Genomic DNA, 23,924 nt, shown 5'->3' on the forward strand with positions numbered 1-23,924 from the left:
AAACTCTTTCTTTCTTCAAAGGGGCTCATTCAGGCAGCTGCAGTTGACTTATGTATCAGAGTTCCTTTTAGTAGTGATGAAGGCACAGCAAGATGATACTCATACTTGGACACTTCAGTCAAATTTAAGATTCTTCCAGGAACTAGGTTTTGAAGAGATTGAGACTTGAGGACTTATTGGTTTTCTTTCAATTTCGTCTGCTGTATTTGCTGCTCATATACATTGTTGGAAACCACATGCAGATTGGGTAACTGCTTTGACAATGTGTCCATATTGGTGTGCTGGTGCTTCCAAATGCCTCCAGTTGTTCTATAGGTTATTGTCTCCTGCAATAGAGAGAGAAATAAGTCAGTGACTTTGGTGCAATGTCTTTGGGTGATATGCCTAGTGTGTTTGTGTGTGTGTATGTATACATACGCACGCACGCAAACTGAGTCGTGAGTGAGACTTGCAACAGTGCTAAATGTAGTACAGTGGTGTGAGGCCAGTATTGACAGGAATTGAAAGAGGGTGTGGTGAATGAAGCAGTGTGTGAGGCTAGTGGATAATTGTAAGAATATGATTACTTGTGTATGGTCATTAAATGTTTGCATTTCATCCAGAACCCTGTAACCGGACATCAAAATCATGAAGTTGATATTAAATTGAGGCAGTAAGAACTCGAAAATGAAACTTTAGTTATTTCTTTCTCGTAAGAAGATTTCATTCAAACAGCTCTGCCTGGGAATATTCTAGTTGTTTGTTGTTGTGCTTCCTGAAGGAAAAGCAGTCATAAATTGAAATTTAAAAATTATGAAAAAGACTTGTAGTTTAAAATTAGGTTGTTGTAATGCACAAAATTTAATGTGTGATTGACTTTATAGATGTGAGACTTGGGAAGTGTGCACAGAATTCCCGGACAACTATGACTGGGCACGCTCGTATCAATCCGGTTATGAAAAGATGGATATGACAAGGAATTATCATTTCCTTCAATGGAAAGTAGGTACTACTCTGGCTTAACTGTTGACCAAATCTGGCAGAATTTTCTTTGTGATATTTATTACACTTGAGTTGAAAACATTCAGTGCTATTTCATTGACTTAACTGAAGCATTGGGTCAGTGCTAAGGCAATTGGTTTAGGTATATTTAATCTATGCCTGTGTTGGCACATCCTAAATACATTTTAGAGGGTGTGCAGGAAATAGGGCATGACCCAAACTTCACCTTCAGTGCTAATATCCCTGTTTCTTAAACCTACAAGCACTCGCCACCTTCAAGACATTTTGCAGAAATGTTTACTCAGGGACTGTTTTGGAAGAGGACAGTTTATAGCCGCAGTATTGATTATTAATATCAGTAAATGTGTTGTCACACTTGCATGGTTAATAATGTTGTTGTAACTGTTTGATATGTGCAAAACATTGGAAGGTAGGGTTAAATTAAAGCCTTTGATTTGCATTACTTGTTGTATAGATGACTGATGTATTAACTCTGATTTTGGCTACCAAACCTTCCCTGTTCTGGGAAAACCCAAAATCTGATAGCATTCATTGGTGAAAGGATCAGGTGGAAATATCTGTGTGCAGAATCAGATCTGGGCTATGTTGAATAATTTAAAATATAAGACAACATGAGATCTCATGCTGTGAGATTTGTTTTTATTCTTCCTAGCTTTGTCAGAAACAGCAGAGCGGATGGATGAAATGATGAGATATATTCACTCTCTTACTAGTGACTTCATCCATTCCTATAAGGAAAACTTATCGTGTGTGTGTGGGGATGTGTGCCCTCCAACGCAGACCCTAGCAGAAATTTCACATTTAATGGAAGGGAACCTCCGTTGAATAAGGCAGACAGATTCTTCTGGTACTTTTGGTGTAGATCTGGGGTTGAGCCATTCTGTCCAACTAGTGTCTCTCCAATGTTTGAGTGGAAAGGGCAGAAGCTTGTCCAGTTTACTCAGACAGACTGTCATCAACCCTTTGTTAAAGGAATAGACCCCTCTCCTCTTCAAGATGCTTTATCTTATTTCTTGGTGCACATATCTCCTATTGACCTACTTCCACCACGGTGTCTCTCCAAAAGATGGTACATCAGTTGTCAGCTCAGAAAAACACACCTTTTGTCAACACTTTACATCTTGCATTCATCAGAGCAGCTCACAAGAAATTCCCGTAAAAAGAAAACAACATTGAAACTATGTCAGAGGAGATTGCTAACTGATTGTCAAATAAACACTGACCGAAAAATTACCATAAGAATGCATCATTTAATAATGTCTGACAGTAAACTGCCAAGCTTTGTTTCAATTCTAAACCAGGCAGTTTGACTCTGATCAAGGAATTACCCCAAGAAAAGAAACAGATTATCAATTTTGTTCAGTTTTGTGAACACAGGATGGTTGGGTATAGTTACTTGTTGTGAACTGCTGAAGGGATATGCAGAACCCACAACATAGTGTCCAACATTAGATGTGATTCCAAGACTAGGCAATACTTGCTAAATCCAGAGTGTACAATAATTATGCTGACCATCAATTTAAGATAATCTGTTGGGCTCTCAGCATTGTGCACTTTCTAGTACTAGAAGCCACATATATTTGTGCACAGATCCCTGTTCTTGGCAGGCAGAAAAAAAAATGTACAAACTACTTGTTCTAACTCAATGAAATAGGTGACAGCCATTTGCTGGTTCATTTTTCAGGACAATGCCTTGACCGATCAGTGTAATCCTACTTTGTTTTAAAATACAAACAAGGCTTGGTAATTAGCTGTCATTCATCATTAACTGGTCCATTCTCCATAGTTGTACCTCTACCAATCTGAGTCCACTTGCCAATCAATCAGGATTTTCCGCTGATACAGTATAAATGTTGGTTTCCCTTTTCTTTGGTATTTCTCACAAATTGTTCTTAAGATGCAAAACAAAATGTTTTGACATTCAGCAACACCCAAGTTCTATACCACAAAATGACTATTTGTCAGTTTTTTCATAGTCCTTATCAGATCCAGCAATCAGTTGTGAATGATTGGCTCATTAATCTTTCCTGCTATGTTATGACAATGGGCCTTGTCTCTCCCCAACAGTAGAATTCAGATCAGAAACCCAGGCTTTAGTTGAATGACAGGGATGAATGCTTGACATTGTACTCTGTTACATAGCACTGTATCTCACCTAATTCACCCAAAATCAATTAGCAAAGAGAGCATTCAAGTTTAGGATCACTACAAAGCCAGCATGGTTTAAGCTATTCACTTTGAATTAAGTGACAGCAAAGATGCATATGTTACAACAAACATTCTATAACAGAAGACATTTTCAGAAATATATTTGGTCATCAAAATAAGGATACCCCTCACCTTCATTCCTCAACGCTCCCAGATTAATGAGTTCGATGGATGAAGAGCTTATGCCTGAATGTCAATTCTCCTGCTCCTCAGATGCTGCCTGACCTGTTGTGCTTTCCCAGCACCACACTCTCGACTTACTATATTGCAACTATAAAGCATGCATGGAAAATTGTAGCTTTAAAGAGTTAAAGCTTAGCTATAATAGAGGATTTGCCCTTTTTAAATAGTACTGCCAATAGCAAAATGCCTGCTGATACAATTATGCGTTGTGTTACCCCATGTCAACTAGCTTTGACTCCTTTTTTCCTATTTACAAGTATTTCAATGTTTCTTTTCTCTCCTGGAAAAATAAGCTCATAATTAGTCTGTACTGCTGTGGAGCTCCAAGCTGCTGCCTCCAGCAGTTTGTCTGATTGTAAAACTGTGGTATTTTGTGCTTTGACTTGTTGTTTGGTGTCTTCTGAGCTATAAACAACACTACTTCATGGTGTTTATCTTCACTGTGGCTGACAAGTGTCATTTGAAATGGAAGTTAAGAAAGATTGAAAACTAGAGCTAAAATATTCGGAAAGAGCATGGAGGTGAAAGCCAGTAAAAATAGATGATGAAAACATTAAGAAGAATACCAATTTAATATTGTTTCATGCTTTGATTTGCAAATAGAATGATCCACAACTGGTCGTGTACCCTTCTATTACTATTGAAAACAGATCTGAGAAAGCTGCTTCCATTAAAAAGGAGCAAAAGAGAAACAAGATTTCAGAAGGAGCATCAAAGTGGACTTTCTCTTATATATGGGTTATTGCAAAGGTACAAAACCAGTCAAATAATATATTCTGTTGATTAGATCCAGGTTTAAAAAGGCTGAAACATCCCACATTATTGCCTGAAATATTGTAAAGAGGGACAATATATCACACGTGAGACATCTTAAAATTGCCCTGAGGAGAGTAAAATAAAGTAAACTAACTTAACTTGAGGATGTTGTGTATTTTCAGGGAGATGGGGACAATGGGATTCATTTTTAATTGTTCCAGTAGGCAGCCAACATAGACACCATGGACTAAATAGCCTCCTTGAATGTTGTAAACCATTCCACAAGAAATAATTTGATAAAGGAACCATTATGAAAACAAAATTACAAATTTTGTTGAATAGTTTTATTCGAAACCCTGCAATGCTTATAATCTTCTTGTATATAATCATATAATATTCTGGGGATGTGGGTTCGAATCCTGTCATGGCAGACAGTGAGATTTGAATTGAATTTCATCTGATGATGACAATAAAGCCATTGGCGTAAAACTCATCTGGTTAACTAATGTTCTTTAAGGGAAGGAAATTGCCGTCCTCACCCTCGGCTGGCCGACACATGACTCCAAACTCTCAGCAATGTTGACTCTTAACTGCCCTTGGGCAATTAGGGATGGGTAATAAATGCCAGCCTAGCCAGCAATCCCATGACTAAATAAATAAATCAACAAGTTGAGTTTGGATAGCATAAGTTTAAAAGCAACTAGAATTGCAGGGGAAATGTTTTCTTATTATTGTATTTGAGAATGAGGACATATTTTCCAAATGGCTTAATAGCCACATTAAAACAGGGATCTTTGGCAGTCACTAAGAATGTGAACCATATATGAAATAATATGTTCCGTTATGAGTAGGAGAAGGCAACATAACCTAAGGAGATTATAGCCTTCAAATAATTCCAGGTCTCTGCTTCCACCACCTTTGCGGAAAGGTAGTTCCAAAGACTTACGTCCTTCCAAGAAAGAAAAAAAATGTTACCTAATGTCTGTCCTTGATTTTTAAGCAGAGACCCTTTTTTCTAGATTCTCCTATAAGAGGAAACATTTTCAAGCCTACCCTGTCAAGACTCTTAAGGATCATGTATGTTTTAATCAAGTAACCTCTTGACTGTTCTAAATTCAAGCAGATACAAGCCTAGCCTGCCCAATTGTTCTTCAGAAGACAACTTGCTCATTCTAGATATTTATCTAATAAGCCTTCTCGAACTTCCTCCAGTGCATTGATATCCTTCCTTAAATATGGTGACCAACATTGTGCAGTGTACTCCAGATGCGATCTCACTAATGCGTTGTGTATCTGAAGCATAACCTCTTTACTTTATATTCAATTCCCAATGCCGCAAGTGACGACATTCGATTAGCTCTCCTAATTACTTGCCGTCTCTGTGTGCTTACATTTTGAACTTCATGCAGAAAGACACCCAGATCCTTCTACATTAATACCATTTAGATATTGTACTTCTTATTCATCCTGCCAAAATGGGCAATTTCCCATTTTTCCCACACTGTATCCATTTACCCCGTTGCCCACTCACTTACCACATCCACTTTTTAAAAACTAACCTCCTTGTGTTCTCTTCACAACTTACTTTCCTAATTATCTTTGAATCATCAGCAAATTTCATAACCAAACCTTCCTTCCTTTCATTGAAGTCATTTATATGAGGCTCCCTCATCAAACCCTGTGGCACATTTTATATCTTGCAAACCTGATAAAGACCAATTTATACATATTCCCTGTTCCTCGTTAGGCAGCCAATCTGCTATCGATGCCAATATACTACTTCCGACACAGTGAGCATTCATATTCTGCAATAACCTATTGTGGCACCTCATCGAATGTCTTCTTGATATGAGTCCAGTGTATTCGCTGGCTTCCCTTTCACTTCTAGCACATACTTCCTCAAAGAACTTCGATAGGATGGTAGAACATGATTTCTTTTTTACTAAAGCATTTTGACTCCACCTGATTACCTTGAACTTATTTGACTGCCCTATTATAATTTATTTAATAATAATTCCAACATTTTCCCTATGACAAATGTTAAGCTAATTGGCCTGTAGTTTCCTGCTTTCTGTCTCCCTTCCTTTTTCAATCTTCTAGCCTAGTATGGCCATCCCTGAATCCAGGGAATTTTGGAAAATTAAAACCAATGCATCAACTATCTCATCAGTCACTTTCTAATCTCCCCTTGACTTTGGTCTAAGGATAATGCTCATCCGAGCCTGGGCACTTCCAGCCTGCAGCTCCAACAATATACTCAGTATCGCTTACCTGGTAATTGACATTTATTAACTCTATTCTTTAAATATTTTTAGAAATATCTAGTTTTTATATTTTTAATTAGCTTTCTCTCATCCTTTATTTTTTTATTTGGTTCCAGGATTGTTCAGGTGTTTTCTGATTATAGTATCTGAGAATGTGGGCAAATTTTCCACTTGGCTTAATAGCCACATTAAAACAGCGATTTTTGGCAGTCATTGAGTCAATTACGAAATGATATGTCCCATTATGTGTAGGAAAAGGCAATATAACCTAAGGAAAGTGCAGCCTTCAAAGTATTTAAAGTCTCTACTTCCACCACCTTTGCAGAAAGGTAGTTCCAAAGATTCATAACCTTCTAAGACACAAAAAAAGTTAGCTATTCTCTGTCCTTGATTTTTAAGTAATAACCCCTTGTTCTTCCTCACATCCTCACTACATATCTTGCCTTTAACTTCAAATCACTGTCCTGTTGTTCTTCATTAATTGGATCAGCTTAGTCTATCTTATCAAAAACTGCCATAATCTAGTACTCATTGATCAAATCTCCCCTTGACTTTGGTCTAAAGAAAGCAATCCCAGCTTCTCCAAGCTAGCCCTGTTGCTAAAAACCCTCATCCATGAGACTATCCTTGTAAATGTAATCTTTTAAAGATCTTTATACCATTCTTGAATTGTAGTAAACAGAACTGGAATAGTCTGTCAGTGGCCTAGCCAGAACTTTAGGAATGTTTTGTATAACTTCCCTGCTTTTGTACACAATATCTCTCTTAATGAAGCCCAAGACGCCATATGATTTATTAACCAATATCTCATGGACAATGAAATTTATATTGTCTCTTAGTACACCTTTTGCTGAAATGTATTGCTTTACAATTCTGTATTAACCTCCATCTGGCATTTGTCGGCCTATTCTCCCAGTCCACTGATGACAAATTGCGGATAATTGGTATCATCCTCTTGACGATCATGCCACCAAGTTTGATATCATTGGCAAATTTCTGAAATTTTATTCTGTACTCCAGTGCCTAAGTAATAGTGTCAGAAGTTACAGTTTACAGTTGAATGTGGAGCTTCACTTTGAGAATATTGATGCTTTAACCCATTGGAACATAATGACCTCACCATATCATCTTCTTTTCTGCTATTCATCTCTTTGTGCAATGGATGCAAAGGCTGGAATGATCATATGTCGTGCTGTTCCCCAACTCTGCCTTGCTGTCAGTGATCAACCCATCCGGTTGAAGAGTGTGGGTAATGTGGAGTTTGAAGGTTATACGTTAGTTGTGCAGAAAAGGTATGATGTTTCTTTACAAGCATAATCATTAAATCTGTTTGATATGCCATGCATACTATATAATTTAAAAAAAAACACACACACAACATTACGGCAGAATCTATATTGTTGAAATTAACCATTAATTTCTGACTTCATTGTAATAAGATTACTCCTGAAAAATTTGAATTAAAAGCATGATGTTTAAATGCCTTCCTGTGTTAAATTTATAATAATGGAGGGTAAAAATTAATATTGGCAGTTTGAACAAATGCATACTCTATTTTGTCTGGCCATGGGTTACTTTCTTTCATTCACTCTTTTAATTGAGTTGGCACTGGCTTAGTACCTTAATTAAAATAGTGACAGAGAAATGTCATCCCCATCAAATATTCTCACGAGCGGTAATGTTCACTGAACTTTGATCTGTGGCATTATCAGTTTGATGCCATTGAATTAACATTCAAGTACTTAAAATGTGTGCGTTATCTGGGAAGAGTTATAGATTTTTTAAAACTTTTTTTTTACTTTCTGATGTCTCCTATTAGTTTCCTCACCTGTAAACTTTTTTTTTCGCAATTGTGATTTCTCCAGCACTCACTATGCAATCTGTTGATGTCCAGAAACTCGGAAAGGGATTCATGCAAAGAAAAATCATCAAATCAGTTTAGTCACACTTGTCCTTAGTGGTGACTATTATTACTTTTCAATAAACTGGAAGAAAGAAAGAAGATATAAAAGCATCTTTCAAACCAAAAATGCCAAACATTTTCATTTTTTAAGCTGTTTTAATAACATTATGTTTTTCTTACTCAGAATATTTTTGGTGGTTAAAATGGTTGGTCACACATCCTAGTGTTAGTCCATTATTAATATTGCTCTTGGGTATGTTGGAGCATAAGTAGGGCATTTAGCCTATCAAGTCTACTCTGCCATTCAGCCACCAACTGGATTCATTCCTCCCATTGACCAACCAGGTCGTACCCTCTACCTGGCTTCACCTATCCCCATTTCACCACCCTGCTCCCACCACCCCCTTTATCTGCAGCTCTCCCACACCCACCCCCAGTCCTGAAGAAGGGTTACAACCAAAATGTTGACTTCTGCGCCTCCTGATGCTGCCTGGCTTGCTGTGTCCTTCCAGCCTTCTGACTGTCTAATTCAGTGAGATCATGGCTGATCTGATAATCCTCAACTCCACTTTCCTGCCTTTTCCCCATTAGCCCATGATTTCCTTCCTAATTATAAATGTGTCGATCTCTGTCTTGAATATATTTAATTACCAAACCATTACAACTCTCTGCGATAGGGAATTTCAGTACCCTTAGAGAAGAAAGTCTCCTGCATCTCTGGATAGAATATCCCTTATTCTGAGATTTTGCTGTCCAGTCATAGACTCTCCCACGAAGGTGTGAAAGCTATTCCACATCTATCTTATCATATCTCCTAAGATTCATAAGGTTGCCTCTCATTCTTCCAAACTCCAGTGACTATAGGACCAACCTGCTCAACCTCTTTTCTGAGGACAATCCCTCCATATCTGGTATGATTCTCTTGAAACAGCTGTAGAGTACCTCCAGTGCCAGTATACCTCTCCTTACATGAAGGACCCAAAACTGTTTACAGTGTTCCATTTGCGGTGTGATTAGTGCCTTTATAGTAGAGAAAGAATCCCTATTTTTATTTCCATTCCCTTTGAAATAAAGGCTAACGTTCCTTTAGCCTTCCCAATTACATATTGAACTTGGATGTTAGCTTTTTGTGGTTTTTATGCAGGAGAACACCCAAATCCTCCTGAGCTGTAACTTTGTGGTCTTTCTCCATTTTAAATAATATTCCAATTTTCAATTTTCCTGCCAAAGTGCATAAACTCTCATATTCCCACATCATATTCCATCTGCTAAGTTTTTTGCGAACTGGCATAACTTGGCCACATCTCTCTGCAGTGTCATCCCCTGTAAATGCCTTCCCACCTATTTCTGTCATCCACAAACCTGGTGATAGTTTCCTTATCCAAGTCATTAATACGTATTTGAAATAATTGATCTGAGCATTGATCATTGTGGCACTCTACTAGTTGGAAGTTACCATCCTGAAAATGGCCCTTTTCCCCCAGCTCTCTGCCTTCTATTAGGCAGCCAGCATTCTATTTATGTTAATATACCACCCCCAACCCATTGGGCTCTTATCTTAGTAAGTCGTTTAAATGCTTTCCAAAAATCCAAATATATTACATCCACTTTCCCCCTTTTATCTATCCTGCTTGTTACCACCTCAAAGAATTCTAATAAATTATCTAAGCATGCTTTCCCTTTTGTGAAGCTATGCTGACTCTGCCTGATCATATAATTTATTTTGAAATGCCCTCCTATTACCTCCTTTATAATAGCCTCTAACATTTTACGGCTCTAACGGCTACTTGCGGAGCTTTTCAGAGAACACCTCTGGGACATCCGGACCAACCAATCCAACCACCCTGTAGCTCAACATTTCAATTCCCCCTCCCACTCCACCAAGGATATGCAGGTCTTTGGACTCCTCCATCGTCAGACCACAACAAAACGACGGTTGGAGGAAGAACACCTCATCTTCCGCCTAGGAACCCTCCAACCACAAGAGATGAACTCGGATTTCACCAGTTTCCTCATTTCCACTACCCCCACCCTGTCTCAGTCAAATCCATCAAATTCAGCACCGCCTTCCTAACCTGCAACCTTCTTCCCGACCTCTCCGCCCCCACCCCAGTCTGACCTATCAACCTCACCTTGACCTCTTTCCACCTATCACATCTCCGACGCCCCTCTCCCAAGTCCCTCCTCCCTACCTTTTATCTTAGCCTGCTGGACAAACTTTCCTCATTCCTGAAGAAGGGCTTATGCCCGAAACGTCGATTCTCCTGTTCCCTGGATGCTGCCTGACCTGCTGCGCTTTTCCAGCAACACATTTCCAGCTCTAACATTTTCCCAATGATAGACATAAAGCTAACTGGGCTATTGTTACATTTTTTTTGTCTCCCTCCCTTTTCAGATAAAGGTTTGATAGTTTTGCAATCCTGTGTGGCTTTTCCAGAGGGCAGACAAGTGGGGTGATTTGATTAAAAATTTCCTTTTTCATTGATCTCCATTTAATTAGTTTAAACATGATTTAAATCCAGTATTTTATGGAATTGAAATTACTATTGACAATGTACAACGCTTAATGTACTCACAACAAATCTTTGTCTAACATTTTAGTGTTGGTCTTACTTAGCTAATTTATTTTAAGTGGATTAACAGTGCAGGGAAATATTCACAACAAGACATTCTGCTCTCTCTAGTTAGTATGCTGGGTATAAGTAGTTGCTTATTTATTCTTTTTGGGACACAGTCATATATATTGCTCATTTTGATTGAAAAAATGCAATTGGCCTTAGTGAACTGGCAAGTTTCCTGCAGTCCTATGACCTCTGCCCACAGAGGCATTTAGAGCAATCTGTGACAGCCATCAGATGCACTGCTTGAAAATGGTGTCAAAATGGTATAGCTGAAAGTGTGTCTAGGTTTTCTCAGCAATAAGAATGCCAGCTAAACTGAAAAAGACAGCAAAGGAGATCCTGCTGAACATGTTTGGAATTTTAGGGCTCTAAAAGAGCCAGGTACTGAAAGAAACAATATAGAGCTATAGAGTCCTACAGCACGGAAACAGACCCTTCAGCCCAATTCGCCTATGGCGGCCAAGTTTCCTAAACTGAACTAGACCCATTTGCCTGCTTCTGGCCCACATGCCACTAAACCTTTCCACTCCAAATACCTGTCCAAATATCTTTAAATGTTGTAATTGAATTTACCTTGATCACTTTCTCCTGCAAATCATTCCATACACATACTGTGAGAAAATGTTTGCCACTCAGGTTCCTTTGAAATCTTTCCCCTCCCAACTTAATCCTATACTCCCTGATTTTAGACTCCCCTACCCTGGGGAAAAGACGAATCTTGACCAGATAGGCCAATGGGCTGAGAAGTGACAGATTGAGTTTAATTCAGATAAATGCGAGGTGCTGCATTTTGGGAAAACAAATCTTAGCAAGACTTATACACTTAATGGTAAGATTCTAGGGAGTGTTGCTGAACAACCTTGGAGTGCAGGTTCATAGCTCCTTGAAAGTGGAGTCGCAGGTAAATAGGATAATGAAGAAGGCGTTTGGTATGCTTTCCTTTATTGGTCAGGGTATTGAGTACAGGAGTTGGGAGGTCATGTTGCGGCTGTATAGGACATTGGTTAGGCCACTGTTGGAATATTGCGTGCAATTCTGGTCTCCTTCCTATCGGAAAGATGTTGTGAAACTTGAAAGGTTTCAGAAAAGATTTATAAGGATGTTGCCAGGGTTGGAGGATTTGAGCTATAGGGAGAGGCTGAACAGGCTGGGGCTGTTTTCCCTGGAGTGTTGGAGGCTGAGGGGTGACCTTACAGAGGTTTACAAAATTATGAGGGGTATGGATAGGGTTAATAGGCAAAATCTTTTCCCTGGGGTCGGGGAGTGCAGAACTAGAAGGCATAGGTTTAGGGTGAGAGGGGAAAGATATAAAAGACACCTCGGGGCAACTTCTTCTCACAGAGGGTGGTATGTGTATGGAATGAGCTGCCAGAGGAAGTGGCCGAGGCTGGTACAACTGCAACATTTAAGAGGCAGTTGGATGGGTACATGAATAGGAAGAGTTTGGAGGGATATGGGCTGGGTGTTGGCAGGTGGGACTAGATTGGGTTCGGATATCTGGTCGACATGGACGGGTTGGATCGAAGGGTCTGTTTCCATGCTGTACATTTCTATGACTCTATGACCTTAGCTATTCATCTTATCTATATCCTTCATGATTTTATAAACCTTTATCAGGTCACCCGTCAGCTTCTTCCACCTCGTAGAAAGAAGTCCCAACATGCCCAGCCTCTCCTTAAAGGGGGGAAGTAGTTGTATTGCTGATCAGATGTGGTATCACAGCTGTACTCAAGGATACTATGGAGGGCTTGAGCAGTGAGGCATTATGAGTAGACCTGAGAAATAAGAAGGGTGCAGTTACATTGTTTGGGCTTTTTCTACAGGCCTCCCAACAGTGAGTGCGAAGTCGAAGAACAAATAGTTAAACAGATTATAGAAAGATGTTGAGGCAACACGGTGGTGGTGATGGGAGATTTTAATTTTCCCAACATTGACTGGAAAACACAGTGTCAGATGTCTTGGTGGGGCAGAATTTGTAAGGAGCATCCAGGAAAGTTTTCTAGAACAGTATGTCAATAGTTCGATGAGGGAAAGGGCCATATTGAACCTGGTGTTGGGGAATGAGCCAAACTCGGTGGTAGACGTTGCAGTGGGGATTTCTTTGGCAATAGTGACCACAATTCGGTAAGTTTTAGAATACTCCTAGACAGAGATGAGAGTGGTCCAAAGGGAAGAGTACTAAACCGGGCCAAGGCCAATTATATCAAAATTCAAAGCCATTTGAAGGGAAGTCCACATTTGATATGTGGGAGGCTTTCAAAGTTAGGTTGAAGATATTGTAGGATAGGCATGTCCCTTTGAAAACAAGATATACGAAAGGCAAAATTCATGAACCATGGATGACAGGAGAAATCGTGCAACTTGCCAAGAGGAAAAGGGAAGAGTACGTAAGGTCCAGGCAGCTAAGAACAAACAGGCCTTGGAGGAATATCAGGAAAGTAGGACCAATCTTAAATGAGGAATCAAGTGGGCTAAAAGGGGTCATGAAATAACATTAGCGAGCAGAATTAAGAAGAATCCCAAAGCATTTTATTCTTATATAAGAAGCAAGAGGTTAACTAGAGAAAGGGTTGGTCCACTAAAGGATAAGGAAGGAAGGTTGTGTGTCAAACCAGAGAAAATGAGTGAGATTTTCAATGTTTACTTTGCATCAGTGTTCACTGAGGTGAAGGACATGATGAATGTTGAGGTTAGAAATAGAGTTTTTTTATTCTGGATCATGTTGACACAGGGAGGAAAGATGTGTTGGGTCAGCTAAAGGATATTAAGATGGACAAATCCCCAGGACTGGATGGGATCTATCCCAGGTTGCTGAGGGAGATGAGAGAGGAAATAGCTGGGGCCCTGACAGATATCTTTGTGGCATCCTTAAATACAAGTGAAGTGCCAGAGGACTGGAGGGTTGCTAATGTTGTTCCCCTGTACAAGAAGGGTAGTAGGGATATTCCAGGCAACTACAGACCACTGAGCCTGAAGCCAGTGGTGGGAAAGTTGCTGGAGAAGGTACTGAGGGATAAAATCTATTTATATTTGGAAAATAATGGGCTTATCAGTGATAGGCAACATGGTTTTGTGTGGGGGAGATTGTGCCTTACCAACTTAATAGAATTCTTTGAGGAAGTGACCAAGTTGATAGATGAAGGAAGGGCTGTAGATGTCATAAATGTGGACGTTAGTAAGGCATTTGATAAGATTCCCCATGGTAAACTAATGGAGAAAGTGAAGTCACATGGTGTGCAGATATTGTAGCTAGGTGGATAAAGAACTGGTTGAGCAACAGGAGACAGAGAAGTAGTTGAAGAGAGTTTCTCGAAATGGAGAAAGGTGACCAGTGGTGTTTCACAGGGATCAGTATTGGGGTCACTGTTGTTTATGATATACATAAATGATCTGAAAGAGGACATTGTTGTTCTGATCAGTAAGTTTGCAGATGACACGAAGATTAGTGGAGTAGCAGAAAGCATAGGGGACTGTCAAAGAGTACAGGAGAGTATAGATAGACTGGAGAGTTGGATGGAGAAGTGGCAGATGGAGTTCAATCCAGACAAAAGTGAGGTGATGCATTTTGGGAAGTCTAATTCTAGACCAAACTATACTGTAAACTGAAGAGCCTTGGGAAAAGTTGATGGGCAGAGAGATCTGGGAGTGCAGTCCATTGTACCCTGAAGGTTGCTGCACAGGTGGATAGAGTGGTCAAGAAGGCATATAGTATGCTTGCCTTCATCAAACAGGGTGTTGAGTATAAGAGCTGGCAGGTCATGTTAAAATTGTACAAGACTTTGGTTTGGCCACATTTAGAATACTGTGTACAGTTCTGGTTGCCACATTACCAAAAGGATGTGGACGCTTTGGAGAGGGTGCAGAGAAGGTTTACGAGGATGTTGCCTGGTATGGAAGATGCTAGCTATGAAGAGAGGTTGAGTAGGTCAGGATTGTTTTCATTAGAAAAAATGAGATTGAAAAGGACCTGATTGAGGTCTACAAAATCATGAAGGGTACAGACAGGGTGGATAGAGATAAGCTTTTTCCCCAGGGTGAGGGGTTCAATAATGAGAGGTGAAAAGTTCAAGGGGGATACACGTGGAAAGTACTTTATACAGTGGGTGGTAGGTGCCTGGAATGCGTTGGAGGTAGTAGAGGCAGGCACGTTAGATTCATTTAAGGTGCGCCTGGACAGATGCATGAGTCGGTGGCGAGCAGAGGGATACAGATGCTTAGGAATTGGACAATAGGTTTAGACAGTGGATTTAGATCAGCTCAGGCTTGGAGGGCTGAAGGGCCTGTTCCTAGGCTGTAAATTTTCCTTGTTCTTTGTTATTCTTTGTACTATACTGAAGCATTGATTTCTTGGAAGAGCAGAGGTTTTGATGGCATTGAAGATGCATTTTGAATGCTGTACTAATGTTTTTTTTATCAATAGCATGTGTTCAGGATCCTTGATCAAGGAGAGCGGTTTATTGATTAGTATGTTACTAAAAGGATATCTCTGGCTGAATCCTGAGATAACTGAAAGATGATCTCAGATGGAATTGCCTTGAGAAAAGAGAGCACATCTCTGAAATCAGGAAAGTAACAACTCCTTAGCAGCACGGTGGTGCTGAAAACATTAAAATGACATGGAATGTGTAGAACTAAAGGATCTCAAAGCTTTTTGAAGAAGTCTCACTATCCTGCCCCAACTATTGAAGAAACACTGCTGCAGCTTGCCAAGGCAAAGGTCTTTACTAACCTTGCTGAGAAGAATTTATTGACAAATTAAGCTAGATGAAGTGTGCAGTTTTCCAACCACAATCTGGACACCATACAAATGGCTGTGTATGCTATTTCATATTTCATCTGCTTCAGAAAAGTACAAATGGAAGCAGCATGAGGTAGACTTTGAGTGAAAACTATTGTGGATGATCTCCTAGGCTATGAATGCTGCCACATTCATAGAAGATGTTGTAGACCATAATCAGAATCTAATGTGACTGCTTCACAGAGCTTGATAGATGAACCTGAAGCTAAACAAGAAAAAAAAACAACTGAAGACACCTCAAGTCAAGTACATAGATCACATACTTACAGCAAAAAGACTCCTCCAGATCCTGACCCTGGTGCAGCAGAGATGCAGCAACCAACAGAGGCGTTAAGGCAATGTAATGATTTGTTGAGTTACTGTACTATTTGGAAAGTTATTGTCTTCAGAGTGAACTACCTGAGCTCACTGTATTGGATGGACACTGATATAGGGGTACATAACAAGAAGCAGCTCTCACAAGAATCAATAATGATAATGATGAGTTCACTTTTCAATGTCATGCCATTGAGACAAGATTTGGAGCAACCTAATGCAACAAGTGTGGTGAAAGTTATGTTATGACTATGTTTGTGTATATAATATTATTTTTGGAATTCGGATTTTGCAATAGAGAGAAGTAAATATTGGTTGTTCTGTGAAGAGTTTTCTCTTTAAAGAAATAATGTCAGAGATTCCTTCCGGAACAGTGACCTGAATCCAGCATTTTTCAGAAAGCAAGCATCTGCAGACCCCTGGGTTGGTAACTGTAAAGAGTTATGTTGTTCAGGTTATGACATTTAAGGGCATTAGTGTCATTTCAGTTCAGAAGAGTCCAGGATTAAGTGAGTTTTTAAATTCATTTCAAAGAACACTAGAGTTGGTTCAGAAGTGAGTTTTTCCCCTTGAGAGTGTTCAGGGCAGTTTAGAAACCAGTGACTTCAGAAGGGTTTAGTTTGTAAAGCTGCAATACCAAGCCAGGAAAGTTGTTTACTTAGAAATCTGCAGGTTATTAGAATAAAGAAAGTTGAGGCAGTAGGATTTGTGAAAGATCAATGTCAGCAGTCTTGTCTCCATAGTCAATGGCAAATAAACTGCAAGAAGTCAGTTCCTTAGAAACTAAGAGTTGAGCTAATGTAACTTCTCTGAAGTTGGGTCTCTACAATGGATTGCATGAGAAAATGGATGAAACTATGTTTAGCTATGTGTTTTGAGATCATTCTAACAGATTTTATTTTAAGTTTTGATCTTACTGTTAAAAATAAAATTTGCAAACTGGTGTGAGTATGTCGCATTGAGTAACCATGAGATTTTAAAAAAATCTGTCAGGCCAGTTTCATTCTCTCATACCATTAGTTGGGATCATGACAAAGGGACAACCAATTGTGTTTGCATGCAACACATTAATACAGCCTGAATGATACTGCTGTCCGAAGAGCATTTCACCCGGATCTACACCCCTCCACCAATCCTATTCCCTGTAACCCCGCATACCTAACCTGCACATTCCTGGACACTACGGGGCAATTTAGCATGGCCAATCCACTTAACCTGCATGTTTTTGGACTGCAAGAACCCAGTGGAAACCCATGTGACGTTGGAAGAAAATGAAAACTCCAGACAGTTACCTAAGGCTGGAATCAAATCTAGACTGTAGTATTGTGTGGCAACTGTGTTAACCACTGTTACCGAACCACTTGTTGCTATAATAGAGTTTGAGATATACAGAGATAGAGTGATAGCCTGAGACTGGATCTCGTTTAAAAGAAATAGTCATCATTCCTGAGGAGATAAGGAAAGAGATGCTGAAGTGCATTTATTGCAAGCTATTAGGGAACTGAATCCAGTTTGAGATTTAAGACATGCTCTCCTGGCCTAACTTGAATAATGAAATTAAGTATTAAAGCCAGTGCAGTGCTTGTTTTTATTTATTTGACCATGGGATGTTTGTGTCACTGGCCAAGCCAGCATTTATTGCTCATTTCTAATATCCAATGTACACTTGTAATCTTGAGAAAAAAGCCTACTAAACTCTGAATTGTTTCTCCAAGGGTGACAATCAAGGTAAAATGAAAGAGATCCAAATGATAAAACTACAAAGTTATTTGCAGAGCTGACTATTGGAGAACTTGTCAGAGTGCAATCATTTTATGCTTTCAACTAATGTCAGCCCTGTAGCAACCTGCATTTGTGTTGTGCAGTTGTCACCTTCATTACATGCAATGTGTCCTCATATACAGGCACCTAGAGAAGCTTTTCCTTCATTGCAGATAGTTGAAAGGAATATGTCATCTCAACACTAATAAAATTTAGAATGTCTATAAACCCCAGCAGTCTGCTGCTCTCAACAAGGGACAACATTTGCCATGGAAACAGAACTTACTACAAGAATAAAACTTCTCTGAAGAATTGAGCAGATACCAGATAAACAATCAACCACCATGCATACAAGCACCAATAAGAGACTTGCAAGATTTAAAGACAATGTTTACAATGCATATGCAGAGAGTCATGAAATTGTACTGTCTAAAGTTAACATGCTATTTTTTTAATGAGTGAATTTTCTTTGTGACCATGTGTGTTGTAATTCATTAGTGCTTACACTTTTTCTGTTTTAAATTTTAAACAAAGATGTTTTGAAGAAATGAAATTGTACTTGATATATTGGTTGGCTTGCAGAGTCATGTGACATCTACTTCTGTTGGAAGTGCCATTGCAGATAGACACTGTAGCAACCATTAAATGTGTCATTTAGAACATCTAAGAATTTGCTTCAAGGAGGCAGTGCTGGTAGTGGGTGGTCGTCTTGAACTTTACACCTCAGTAACTTGTTGCTCCATTTTCAAAGACATTAAGAAATAATCTTTTAGTAGATTAGAGTGTTTGATTGAGGCAGGGCCAGGCCAGTGTCAAGTGAACCAGTTTGCTTTTTTCTAGCAACTGCAATGATTGTCTTTAGCCCAAAGGAAAACCAGATTTACTCGGGTAAAAGAAATTGCTAGGCAATGGCATAATAAGCCATAAACACTCAACAATTGGCAGATGAAGTTTAATTTAGATAAATGTGAGGTGCTGTGTGTTGGAAAGGGAAATCTAAACAGGACTTATATGCTTATGGTAAGGTCCTGAGGAGTGTTTCTGAACAGGAGACCTTGGAGTTCAGGTTCATAGCTCCTTGAAAGTGGAGTCACAGGTAGATAGGATAGTGAAGAAGGCATCTGGTATGCTTTCCTTTATTGGTCAGAGCATTGAGCAGCAATTCTGGTCTCCCTCCTACCAGAAGGATGTTGTGAAACTTGAAAGGGTTCAGAAAAGAATTACAAGGGTGTTGCCAGGGTTGGATGGTTTGCACTGTAGGGAGAAGCTGAATAGGCTAGGGCTTTTTATCCTAGAGGATCAGAGGCTGAGGGGTGACCTTAGAGAGGTTTACAAAATCATGAGGGTCATGGATAGGGTAAATAGACAAGGTCTTTTCCCTGGGGTAGGATATCCAGAACTAGAGGGCATAGGTTTAGGGTGAGAGGGGATAGATTTAAAAGGGACCTAAGGGGCAACTTTTTCACACACAGGGTGGTGTGTGTATGGAATGAGCTGCCAGAGGAAGTGGTGGATGCTGATACAACTACAACATTTAAAAGGCATCTGGATGTGACTTAGAAGGGTTTGGAGAGATATGGGCCTAGATTAGGTTAGGATATCTGGTCGGCATGGACAAGTTGGACTGAAGGGTCTGTTTCTGTACTGTATATCTCTATGACTCTATAATTGTCTTACTATCCAGGAGAAAGCTGGATTGGTACTCCATTTAACACCTTCAACATTCATTCCCTCTGCCACTGACATAATGGCAGCAGTGTGTAGTATGTTTTCAAAATAAAAGAGTGCATTTTGGTAATTCGCTAAGACTCTTTTGTCAGCACCTTCCAAACCCTTGACCTCTGCCATCAAGAAGGATGTGCACAGCAGAAGCATAGGAAGACTACCTGCAAGTTCCCCTTCAAAGCAAGGCCATTAGACTTGGACCCATCTAGCCATTCCTTCACTGTGACTGGGTTAACGTCCAGAAGCTCCCTCCCTCCACAGCACTTTGGGTGTCCTTACACTATTCAAGAAGGCAGCTCACCATGAGATCCTTGAGGGCAATTAACTATGATCTTATTGAATGGTAGAGTAAGTTGGAGCAGCTCAATGCATCACCTCTATTCCCAATTCATGTATTTATATGTCAATTGGAATGGGCAATAAATGTTGGTCCAGTAACACTCTCATTCCTTGAATAATTTTTTAAAACTAACAATATTGTATGAGTTATCTATATTTCATGTGTAAAATTCAGTTCCATTAATGTTAGTGGAGTTGAATATCAGACAGTGACTTTCATGGTTAACACCTATTGTGTAAACTAAAATTCTACCCATTGTATTGTTTCAGACCCTATCAAGGTTTATTGTACTCCTGACCTTCATTGCTCATCCACTTTTATAACTACTATGCTACTGAAACTACTGAAGCATTGCTTGTAACATGATCTTCATTTTATTTATATACAACAGTTTTTGGATACTTTTTTCATGTTTTTTTTCCACAGAATGAGACAATGTCCAGAACAGCAATGGGGGTTTAGTACAGCTGGTCACATTTACTCCATGGTTTGTATTGCATCTCTATTCTACTACTATTTCTACTACTTTGAAATAGTCACCCGGTAGTACAAATGATCACAGCAGTTTTGCTATGGGAGGAAAGGGTACAGTTTGGTTGGATAAATCAACTCTGATTGCCATAGAGAAAGCAATGGGGCTTTGTAGGCTTCCTAAGCTTCCTGGTAATTCCTAAAAGTCACAAGGCTTGAACTCAATCTTTTATTTGTCGAGAATGGATTCCTGCATATGAATATATCCTGTTTCCAGTATGGGTAATCTCAAATGATTATCTAAAATTCATCATTAACATAGCTTTTAATACATTGGGCAGATTTTGTTGAACAATTCCCCAATTGCAGAACCCCATCTATAAGTGGATGTTTTGTTTTGCATGGACTGTTTGAGTACATCTGTACACTGTTATGAACAAGGAAAGGAACATACTTGTTTGAATAGCCAGTTGGTATGTACAGCCAATTTGGCAGAATTCAGTAATATTCTATATGATTGTGAGTTCCTGCGCCTCTTGGAGAGGCTACATTTGCTCGTTGCTTTCTCCATGGAAACATCTCAACACACAATAAGTTGGCTTGCCAACCAATTAGCACCTTTTACTCTGTAGTATAAATTATTGTGATCATTTGGAATTTAGATTCTTGTGTTTGTGATGAGTGCAACGTGAAGAACTTTGGAAATGTGCACCTTGTTTCATTCGTACTTTGCAACTCTTCATTCAAATGATTTAGTTAGAGTTGACCTTTTCTGCTAGATTCCAAGAAATTTAGCAGCTGACAGATTTGCTCTGTTTACTAGTTGTAGTGAAATCGCCAACATCTCCACAACAGACGCACTTGTAACTTTACTAAAAGAACGAACCCTGGAGCAAAGTTTGCATAGTTTGTATAACTTGGAATGTATTTTGAGCTCAAAAACCTTGACTATTCATTTAAGCATTTCTTCACACTGTTTGAATGTGTATTTATTCATTTTTTAAGCTCTTCTGTATTGCACTGTTTTATTATTGAAAAGGAGCCAGACAGGTATTCTACTTTTAGACCTCCAGCTCTTTTTATAATTGGAAATGCTGGAGATAAAGCTCTCTGGCCAATCTCATTGTGCTTTATGTGATAAAATTCCTTTTTTTTTCTATTTGCCATTCTGATTGAGCAGGAATCATGGACGTGGCATTTGCCTGAGCTGTATATTTTGCATCCATTGTGTATTTCCTGCAGATTATGTGATCATCTATGAAATTTGGTTGGGGGGGGAATGGAGGTGGAACTGCAGAAGGTGGAGAGCAATCAGTTATACTTTTTTATATGATAGTCATAGAGATGTACAGCACAGAAACAGACCTTTAGTCCAACACGTCCATGCCGACCAGATATCCTAACCTAATCTAGCCCCATTTGCCAGCACTTGGCCCATATCCCTCCAAACCCTTTCTATTCAAATGCCCATTCAGGTCCCTTTTAAATGCTGTAATTTTAGCAGCCTCCACCATCTCTGCTGGCAGCTCATTCCATACATGCACTATCCTCTGTGTGAAAATGTTGCCCTTATGTCCCTTTTTATATCTTTCCCTTCTCACCCTAAATCTATGCCCTCGAGTTCTGGACTCCACCCCCTGCACCCCCCACCCAGGGAAAAAGACCTTGTCTATTTATCCTATCCATGCCCCTTATGATTTTATAAACCTCTATAAGGTCACCCCTCAGCCTCTGACACTCCAGGGAAAACAGCCCCAGCCTATTCAGCATTTCCCTATAGCTCAAATCCTCCAAATCTGGCAACATCCTTGTAAATCTTTTATGAGCCCTTTCAAGTTTCACAACATCCTTCTGAATCCAGATCTCTGGATTTCTGTAACACACTGTTGCATAATTCTACTGCAAGAATTGCAAGATCTTTAACTTGGGGTCATTAAACTATGGATCATAAGAGTGTATAAGGAGTAGACTGCTCAGTAGAGTTGTGCAAGAGATTCTACAGAAGAGGCAATAATACCTAATTCAGTGTTCGACATAGATTTAGGAGACAGTGGTTACATATCACTGTGGTGCTTCAGAAATTCTCAAAATTTACTCACTGCAGAAGAAATAATCCATTTACTAATATCCTAGCCATTGTTGGGGAAAAAAGGTAAGACTTGCATTTATACTAAGCTTTTCATGATGACCTGATGTCCCAATGCACCTTATAGCTCATGAAATGATTTTGAAATGTATTCACTGTTGTCATCAGCAGCTAATTTCCATGCATCTCGATTCCACAAACTTAATGTAGTAATGAGCAGGTAATCTGTTTGTGTGATTTTGGTGGTGTGATATGGGGTGATAACTCCTTTGTTTTTTCTGAGATAGAGCCATGAGATCCTTTATATCCACTCTTGCAAGTGGTTGTGACTTTGCATTACATCACATCAGTTAGGAAACAGCACTGGCTCTGCTGCTCTTCCTCAGTACTGCACTGATGTGTTCACCTTGATTTTTGTGATCCAGTCCTAGAGTGGAGTAGGAACCTCCAGAATGTTAACAATAAGCCAAAGCTGACAACCATGAAATTAGAAGCCAAGAAATTCCTGGAAAGAACAAACATTTCTAAGTTCACTGAATGAAGTCCAAATTTATCTAAAAGGGTTACTTATCCCAATGATATCATTGTTTCTTAGAGTTAAAAAAAATCTTAATGACATATAGGTCAGAAATTTCCACCCTGAGGTGGAAGTTGGATGGAAGAATGGATAACATTGTTTCTCATGATTGGCTGGTGTGTTGGTCTGCAGGCACATGCTCTTGCAAGGATGCCTGCCTTGAAGAAGTTTTCCTCCTCTCTCTACAAGAATCCTCTTGCAAGGATGCCTGCCTTGAAGAAGTTTTCCTCCTCTCTCTACAAGAATCTCAGGGAGTCACTCTCTCATTGCAACTCCCAGGTCATTTCCTCAGCCCTGAAGCTCTTCAACCATGTCCTGAAACAAACTCGGTATCACAGCCACATTTGCTTCCTCAGTGCCTGTCTCCGTAACCAACTCACCCCACACGGACTCCGGACCACCTTTAAACCAGCAGAGTTCGGACCCGAACAGGACAAACAGTACAGACTACAGATTCAAAAACACCAGCAACGGTTCTCCATCAAGATCCTCCGCTCCACACTTGCAGCAATGCGCCGGTACCTAACCTCTCTACAGTCTGCCCTCCCTCAGCTGAGGGCTACACTCTCTCAGAATTGCAAAGGACCCACTCTGTACTACATCCTCAAGAGAATTCATACTCTCAACAAACAGTATTTCAATTCCATCTCAAACATCAAAAACTAAGTACAACAAACTTTTATCTACCCACCTCCATAACCAGCGCTCCTCAAACATTCCAGAAGATCCCCCTGGCCTCGGAAACGCCATTAGCCATGCGGCTGATGCAGCTACCACCACGACGCTGATTGATGATGTCACTTCTGCCCCCATCATGGCCACTCCCACAGCCACTTCCGGCCCTCACATCATCGCCGATGCCACACGCTCAGTGACTTCCGCCACCCCTACTGCCGTGTCTGCCACCACTTCCG

At 39.8% G+C, this 23,924-nt stretch overlaps 1 protein-coding gene across 3 annotated transcripts in view; it reads left to right on the forward strand.

Moving 5' to 3' along the window:
• LOC122557702 (doublecortin domain-containing protein 1-like) overlaps nucleotides 1–23,924 on the forward strand; it is a 544,701-nt gene that overhangs the window by 280,890 nt on the left and 239,887 nt on the right. For all 3 annotated transcript variants that reach the window (XM_043705576.1, XM_043705578.1, XM_043705577.1), the window contains 4 exons: nucleotides 864–981; nucleotides 3,997–4,143; nucleotides 7,584–7,705; nucleotides 20,303–20,363. In XM_043705576.1, the coding sequence (XP_043561511.1) occupies nucleotides 864–981; nucleotides 3,997–4,143; nucleotides 7,584–7,705; nucleotides 20,303–20,363 (448 nt within the window). The remainder of the gene's footprint in view (nucleotides 1–863; nucleotides 982–3,996; nucleotides 4,144–7,583; nucleotides 7,706–20,302; nucleotides 20,364–23,924) is intronic.

The sequence above is a fragment of the Chiloscyllium plagiosum genome, chromosome 16 (assembly GCF_004010195.1).
Source record: "Chiloscyllium plagiosum isolate BGI_BamShark_2017 chromosome 16, ASM401019v2, whole genome shotgun sequence".
Lineage (NCBI taxonomy): Eukaryota > Metazoa > Chordata > Chondrichthyes > Orectolobiformes > Hemiscylliidae > Chiloscyllium > Chiloscyllium plagiosum.